At 44.6% G+C, this 7,924-nt stretch overlaps 1 protein-coding gene across 6 annotated transcripts in view; it reads left to right on the forward strand.

Moving 5' to 3' along the window:
* LOC118770278 (non-muscle caldesmon-like) overlaps positions 1-7,924 on the forward strand; it is a 46,609-nt gene extending 38,685 nt beyond the window's left edge. For 3 of the 6 annotated variants that reach the window (XM_036517857.1, XM_036517856.1, XM_036517854.1), the window contains 7 exons: positions 1,293-1,336; positions 1,642-1,717; positions 1,939-2,076; positions 2,205-2,300; positions 4,728-4,796; positions 6,464-6,500; positions 7,796-7,924. In XM_036517857.1, coding sequence (XP_036373750.1) covers positions 1,293-1,336; positions 1,642-1,717; positions 1,939-2,076; positions 2,205-2,300; positions 4,728-4,796; positions 6,464-6,500; positions 7,796-7,812 — 477 coding nt within the window. In that variant the 3' untranslated portion in view covers positions 7,813-7,924. Of the gene's footprint in view, positions 1-1,292; positions 1,337-1,641; positions 1,718-1,938; positions 2,077-2,204; positions 2,301-4,727; positions 4,797-5,125; positions 5,176-6,463; positions 6,501-7,795 lie in introns of all 6 variants that reach the window. The other 3 variants (XR_005004550.1, XR_005004551.1, XM_036517858.1) reach the window with 3 other exon arrangements.

Below are 7,924 nucleotides of genomic sequence, written 5' to 3' on the forward strand. Positions count from 1 at the left end.
ATACAGCACTGTTCGGTCTGCAGTCCAGGCATTGCCCCCATACTCTTGAGGGTAGAAAAAGCCTAGCTGAATTGAGAAAATCTAAACTCAGCAAGCTCATGTTTACTTCCCCTGGGCAACTTTCCCTGCGCTGGGTCTCTTTGATCTGGTGAGCTGTAATAGTTTTTGACTTTTTGTTTTCCAGTCTGCAGAGTCATTGTGATTTTGGCCGTACTTCTCCTGTTTCCAGTTCCATTAACTAACGAATCAGCTTTTAAGATGTTGATCTTCCCGATTTCCCTCCACAGATTTACTTTGTCATCATGTTCACTGTATGTACAGCACGTCCCGGCGTACCGGTATCGAATGTCTGACGTGTGAGAAGTGCGGTGCTGTCGAGAGTGCTCCGAGTACTGCAGTTGTGTGTTGTGTCTTCTTTGCTGTGCAAACTGCAGTCTTTGTCTGACTAGAAGAAACCAAAACAGTAGGAAACAATGTCTATGTTAGCTTTAAAAAACCCAAATAGAAGCATAAATGTTCAAATGCATGAATGTCCTCTCCCATGGAACATTTATCTTGTAAACCAATAAGGCCTCCATTACTGAGGCTAACCTATGTGCTTTCAATATCTTTGTTGCCAAACGGGTAACAGGCACCGAAGACATATTATATCCTAAGGCCCAAACCTGAGCCTCATCATTTCATTCTTAACACAAACATATGAATATAACCGGCAACCCCAGCCTTATATTCTGTCGTAGTCTCAGGAAATATTATGCTATTAACAACGATTCTAATACTGATTTAACAGCATTTTATGAAGTGTAGTTTTTTCCAGACGCTAACTTTAGGGACGTAGAAAATTAATGACATTTGCAGAATTAAGCAGTGCTCAAATATGGCCATCAGAATGTGCTTAAGAGTGAAGAATTTCCTGTGAAGAGTATTTTAGGAACTCCCACATCCAGAGGCGGAGAAGTCGAGCCTTTCTCAGATTGAGGTTTTGGAGCGGCACAAGCAAACCTGCCCTCTCTGACTCGTGTTGTCATTCGTCATGAACCTCATCCCACAGTTCCCATAGCTGAGCAGACTTTGCCTTTCACCTCTCTTGTGGAGAGCTGACAAAAGCCAGATCAAGAACTCAACTGCAAGACTTTCCAGAGAAATGTAACCAGTGTCCAAAAAAATGTGACTAAGCTGTGTGTGAGTGTTTGTGCAGTGATGGTGTTTTTACATAACTTACATTATTTGAAATCACATTGTGATACCATTTTCTCACCATGTGTGTGTAATTTTCTGACCTCTGTTTACAGATTGGGGAGAGGGCAGAATTTCTGAACAAGTCTGCCCAAAAAAGGCAAGTGTTCATGTTGTTTGGTTTTGCTTTCTTCTTTTGTCCATTACATCAGGCAGTTGTCTCTGACTGTACAGCTACTGCATATTTTTGGAATGGTTGCTGTTGACAGAGTGGCTTGTGTGCATCTTTATTGCAATTGTGGCCCTGTACAGTAAGTCTTTTGATAAAAAAATGGAATGCAATTGATGACAGTATAGCTTATTGGACAGGACTACATCTGCAAACTGACACACTGATGATTTGGTATTGAATCATGTGTGTACTCAACAGCATTAATCACAAATATCGCACTATTGTTGCAACAGTACTGTGAAGACAGCACATACTCCTATTGTGTCCAAAATTGACAACAGACTGGAGCAGTATACCAGTGCTCTTCAGGTAAGCCGCAGCTGATCTTAACCCAAGGGTTTCATCTAGTCTTAAAATGGCCTGCTTCGTATCTCTTAAACACCATAAGCCTTCTAATGCTAATTCCATACCTTCCCCCGATAACACACAGTATCACAGTAAGCGTCTTTGTGAGAAGTTCACAGCGTGTGTTCACTCTGCACTGAGCCCCAGAGCAACACCGAGCCCCCCCTCCCCTTTCCTCTGTGCAGTCCAGCAAGGATCCCAAGTCCCCCAAGTCTCCAGCTGCGGACCTGCCTGTGGTGACCGACGGAATCCGCAACATCAAGAGCATGTGGGAGAAAGGGAACGTGTTCAGCCCCACCGGAGGCCCGGGGAGCACTAACAAGGTAGGAGTGGGTGAGCGCGGCCACCGCTTCCTGTCAGGCCGTGAAAACCCCATCCCCCCCCCACCCCCCCCGCATGTGTTCTGGAAGCCGATACTGAAGACGCCTCTTCTCTCCCCCCCTCCATGCAGGATGCAGCTGGTATGAAAATAGGAGTGGCCGGGCGCATCAACGACTGGCTCAACAAAACTCCGGAGAGCGGCAAGGCGGCCGGAGGGAAACCTGCGGTAAGGCTTTTTTGCCGGCGCGACCTCTGCCTTCAGAGTGCACCACCACCAAGTGGCACAGGAAAACAGGATGCTGCCGCAGCGCACATGTGCTGGGCTTTCCTCCCGCAGTTCTGAGCTCCATGCACCTATCCTGAGGGGTGATGTCATTCCATAAGTCTATAAACAGAAAACAGTTAACAGAGAACGCTAAGCAGTAAATACAGGCTTAACAGCTGTGTTAATGATGAGGATTGGATCGCACTCTCCAGTGTATGCATTTTGCAGTTAGAAATACCTTGCAGGTTAAAGCTTTAGTCTCATTCTAAAGACACGTGTTGAGTACTTTTGAAATGTATCACAAAATGGCTGTGGGAGTAGCTACCTACTGGCATCTAGTGGAGATTATTCAAGCAAGATGAACAATCTTTGACTTGACATATTATTAGTATCCTTTTTTCACTGTAGGGTCAAGCATTAAGGTAAACTAGATGAACAGACATGTGAGAGACTGAATAACTGGTTGTGAATCGAGTTACCATCAAACGTAATGCATGCGATTAAGAAAAATATGGCTGTGCTTTAGTGTCGGCAGCTCTTGTACAAGTCCACAAGATAAGGGGACACATATTTCACATTATATTAGTGTAATATGCAGTGAAAAGGAGATCCTATTAAAGTATCACATGCAGGTTATCAGAGGGTCAGTTAGCCGAAGCACTTTCTACAGTGCGCCAAGTGGCAGGATTCCAGCATATCTCCCTGACTTGATTTTGCTGCTCTCTGAGGCAACTTTTCACCTTGAGCAGTCCTTTATTGCATGAAATCTTTCTACCAGAGTTATATATACTTGGATGCTTGTCAGACGTCAATGGGAAACTTGCACTGTGCATCAAGAGTCTTTAAAAGATGTATGTAAATTTGGCAGTGCGATTCAGGATTTGGCCACCAGAGGGCTGTTCCCACGGTGATTATTATTAAAGTGGTACAAAAGGTCAGGCTGCTGTTGTTGCTTAAATTACAGCAACATTACTGCCACATTAGTGCTTTGACCGGTGTATAAATTTCAAACCATTGATATGTCTTTTTTTACTCCTCAGTTCATTGGCATCAACCAGTACATTCTAGCTAGGAAAATAAACTGTTTATTTTCTGTCAAGCTACAATGTGAGCCATGAAATACTATTTACACACGCTCTCTGCAAAGTATTCATCATTCAGTCATTCTACATTGTATAGCAGAAGGTCATAAAAGCCTTTTAGCGACTGTGATTCCAATCATGGACAGTTTTTATTTCTATGATTCACTGTGACCAGTGAAATGCATCCTGGCATATTTGTCTGCTAAAACCGTCTACTCCTAGTTGTAAGTATGGAGAAGTCAACTTATTTATTCCCCACTACCAGACTGCCCTCTAGTGGACAAACCATGTATCTGGTATTCGCATTTACTACAGGCTAACTCTCCATAAATGAGACAACTAGGCAGTTGAATGCTGGAGGCAAAGTATATTATATTGGTGAAACACTGACTGCCCAGTCACGTATTAAGTGAATGTGACTTGAAATTGATTGGTCATATACAGGTGCATTTCAATGGCTTTCAAGTGTTCCTTGCTAATTCCTGTCTGTTTTCCACTGAGGTTTGCCTTAAGTAACTCTCTACCCTTTTCCTTCTCTGCTAGCCAAGCACTTCTCCTCTGCTTGGTAGTCCCTGTCAGTCGTCATTCCTCTCGGACTCATCTTTCCTCTACTTTCCTTGCTTTTCACTGCAGAAGAGGTATTGTATGGAAAGAGGCTTTGCACTTCAGATTTTTATCAATGCCTTTATACAACCAAAGTGAGTCTGGGGACCTTGGTAAGGAAGTGGATTAAGGCTGATTAATCTATGAGGCATTGGGGAGGGTAGCTATTGTCAGCATTTTAATCGGTGTGCCTCTGCCCTCTGAAGTAGGGCCCTGTGCCGAATATCTGCAGAGCTTCTTTGTTGTTGTGGGTAAGGGCATGGAAAATTCCAGTCCAGTAGGCTCTCCCCTGAAACCGGAGCTGTATATAGACTCACAGCAGTGCCCCATTTCCTAGAGAAGTTGCTATAAGAACTCTCACACCCAGGGGTTTCTAGACTCATCTGAGGTCAGCCTGCTCTGTGGTCATTTCTCTTTTCGCCCACAACACAATCTCTTGTCCTCCCTACTAGATAAAACTAATCGAATGCAGACTCTTGTTAACTGCTGGCAGAACTTCCACTCTTGGCAGAACTTGGCCTCTCTTTCACTGTCTCAGATGATAATCAGTTCTTCACATGTCTTTCCTTGTATGTTGCAGTTAATACAAAGTTAGCCTTTTTTGACTATAGCTAAACTATCTGTGTTTTGAAGGGTAAAAACTGTTCCTGTTATCATTTCTGTCTGGATGGTGTAATGTACTGCTTTTTTCTGCCCCTGTTAGGACCTGAAGCCTGGTGATGTCACTAATAAGCGCAGCCTATGGGAAAACAAAAGTTCCTCCCCTACCAAGGTAAGGTGAAATGCCATCGTAGTCTGTTTATGAAACTATTAAATCATAACCATTAAAATAATACCATGAAGAATATAGTTAATGTAGCACAGTGCTGTGCAGTAAAACTGTGGGTTATTGACTCTTCTCATTTCAATATAAATCTTCTCTTTGGCAAACAGAGTTGGGTCACACTCTTGGGACATTGATATTTTGAGGAACTATAGAAATTATGAATGCCATAATATTGCACTTTCATTCAGTCGCATATAGCCTGAACAGCATTACGGAAAGATATCACTCAAGCTGAAAAATAATGCTGGATTATTGCCTGTTTGTTTTACTTTAAGCCTTCTCTCAGTTAGTTGACTTCACCATTAACTCTGGATGAGCAGAAGAGGTAAACCTTTGAAATGAATGTGAATTCTGCACTCCGAACTGGGTGATCTCACCAAGTAACACTGCTTTAATTGCGGTTTAAATCATTCACTGACAGTGTGCTAGATTCTGACCTGCACTAATGTAGAAAATAAAAGTTAGTCTGCTGAAAAGGGGTCTCAGTGAATTTAAATTTGCTTTTTAAAAATTAAATATTTAAAAATGGCAATGATACTTGGCTTCAGCTATCAAACCAACATGGATGCCTGCAGGATATTATCGTGTACCACATCCTGCACATGCGTCTGTAATGTGGCTATCATTACTCTCCACGGTGACCTCTAGACGAGTAATGGCATTCCACAGTGCTACGGCACAATCATCGATGTGGTTACAGTCTCAAACGAGATGATATTTCAATAAAAGCGTAACAATAACAATACATGGGGATTCTGAGAACAGTTGTAAATCTGGCAACCGCCGACACTTTGAAAGGGTTTTGGCCTGCCACTGAGTTCCATAACTAAACAGACGCAGCTAAGAGGAATCTCAGGACACGAACCGGCCCGCGGTCAACCACGGCCACCGCTTGGAGAGCGAGGTACTCAGCGCTGGGTAGCACTGACGTAGAACAGCAGAGAGCGGGACAATTAGTGGCTAGGAGCAATTATTATTCATTCATTTTGATACCCGCACTTTTTCAAATCTGTCTAATACTGTAGCGGCTTAGGTATTTGACAAGTCTATTAGAAGACCCGTGGCTGTTCAGAGGTTTGGCGGTCTTATAAAAGGCAGCAGTGTTACACTAGTCTCTCAGGCTGAGAGAGAAGCACAGCATGAATGAGTGTGTCGCAACAGGTCGGGTCAGCGTCACAGTCACAGGCTTTGAGCTGGGGGGGCCGCTGGGGCACCATCTTTGAGCACACCCCTTTTGATGCTTTCTCTTCTTCAATAACACGTTGATGTGGTTCACCCGAGGCCACTGTGTTCCATTCTCTCTCAATGACAAAGCTTTATACTGTCGGCTCTGTACATGCAGAGGCGTAAACATGCTGAAATGTACAACATGTGCAGCATAATGAAAGTGACGTACAGTTCATGCTTAGATACAGCACACATCGGCTGCGTCTACAACTTTCCCAGGTTCTGGGCAAGACAGCATGACTGCATCATGTACCACGGTTGCCTTCAGTCTAAAGTTTGAAAATGCACGGCTTTGACGTGACACCACAGTAGAGGCAAGGCATTTTAAATTCTCTGGCTTGTGACTGAAATTTACTTTATTTGTCTTTTTATCAAACTTGTTTCAGGTGGCAGTGGGAGGCAAAAGTAAAGTGGTCACCAACGGTAAGTTTTTCATTTTTCACCGGAAGGGCTCTGGAGTGATAGAGTGTGACCTGAGATGTAGCCATGAACCATCGGAGTGTGTGTGTTAAAGTCGCCCCCCCCAGCCCACAGTTCCCTATGCCACCCCTGGCATGTCCTTTTACGATGCCATAGCAGATTCCGGTCAGGCGGACTTGTGCGCACTTAAAGGACACGGGTGACGAGTGAGTCCCCAAGCGGCGGTCCGCCGGGCGTGATTTACGGGCGACGTCGTGGCCCCGCACCCAGGTGCCGAGGTTGGCGCTTGTGCCAGGCTCAGGCCCGCTGTAAATCAAAGCTGTTTGTTGGTGCTTTTCGGGAATGGAACTCCTTCGAATGTCACCGCCGCATTGCGCGTCTATATTTAAAGCAGCCTGCTTGCGGCGACCTTGTGTCCCGGTATGTGGGACCTCGCCTGCTTCCTGGGCCTCGGGACATGTTTCTGTAACGCACCCCTCTCCTCCTCCTCCTCCTCCTCCTCCCGCCCTTTGTGGTTATGGATTACCTCGCTGACTGGGGGGTGCTGCATAGTGTAGCGCAGCTGTTTGATTGTCACATTACGCTCGCACGCTGGGGACGATTAGCGTAGCATTAGCGCAGTAAAACAAGGCACGTCGGCACGGAGACAGGTCGGTCGATGGGATCTCCAGAGATGGCCCACCCGGCGCTGACTGGTCAAGGTTGCTTTGTTTGAGAAAGCAGCCCCCTTCGGCCCAACCCCATATTAAGTGAATGAAAAAGCATTATGTGCCGGGTGGCTCTCTAAAATAGGTCCCCCCTACCCCTCCAGGCCTCCTAATTCTCCAGCTGAAATAACTGAGAGTGAAGGGCGAATGACGGCAGGGTGGCCATCAATCACCCAGACCGGTGCGGAGGCAGGAACTCGAACAGGAATGAAGTATGCGTCACTGCTTTGCGAGAGACAGGAAGGCTTATTTAACAGATCTTATTTTTAAGCTGTATTTATACTGGAGGAATTAGCACCCAACTAACTTCATGAATAAAAAAGCTTAAATGAAGCTTTGAGCTTTAAACTCGCGGTCAGCTAGCTTGATATCAATGGAGAAGAGAGATGTTTGTGTCTATCCCCATATGAGGTGCCAGCACATTAAAGTCAAGCTCGCTTCCTTTTGGATTGTTATATGTGACAGATTTATAGTTCCTCTCTCTTGTAAAAAAAAAAAAATCAGGTCATGAAAGCATGGCACAACAAGCTGATCTTCTTCCTCCCTGATATCTGTTTTGTAACTGATGATAGGTCTGTGTCCCTCTTTCAGCAGGAACAGGACATTAACCACACAGAACCAGAGAAGGCCAGAACCAGCAAAACGCAAGACTCTCCTTTTTTGCTTTGTATATTTTTAATACCAAATAATGACAACATGTTTTTCTTTTTCTTTCTCTAT

This window comes from Megalops cyprinoides, chromosome 23, assembly GCF_013368585.1.
Source record: "Megalops cyprinoides isolate fMegCyp1 chromosome 23, fMegCyp1.pri, whole genome shotgun sequence".
NCBI classification, from domain to species: Eukaryota; Metazoa; Chordata; class Actinopteri; order Elopiformes; family Megalopidae; genus Megalops; species Megalops cyprinoides.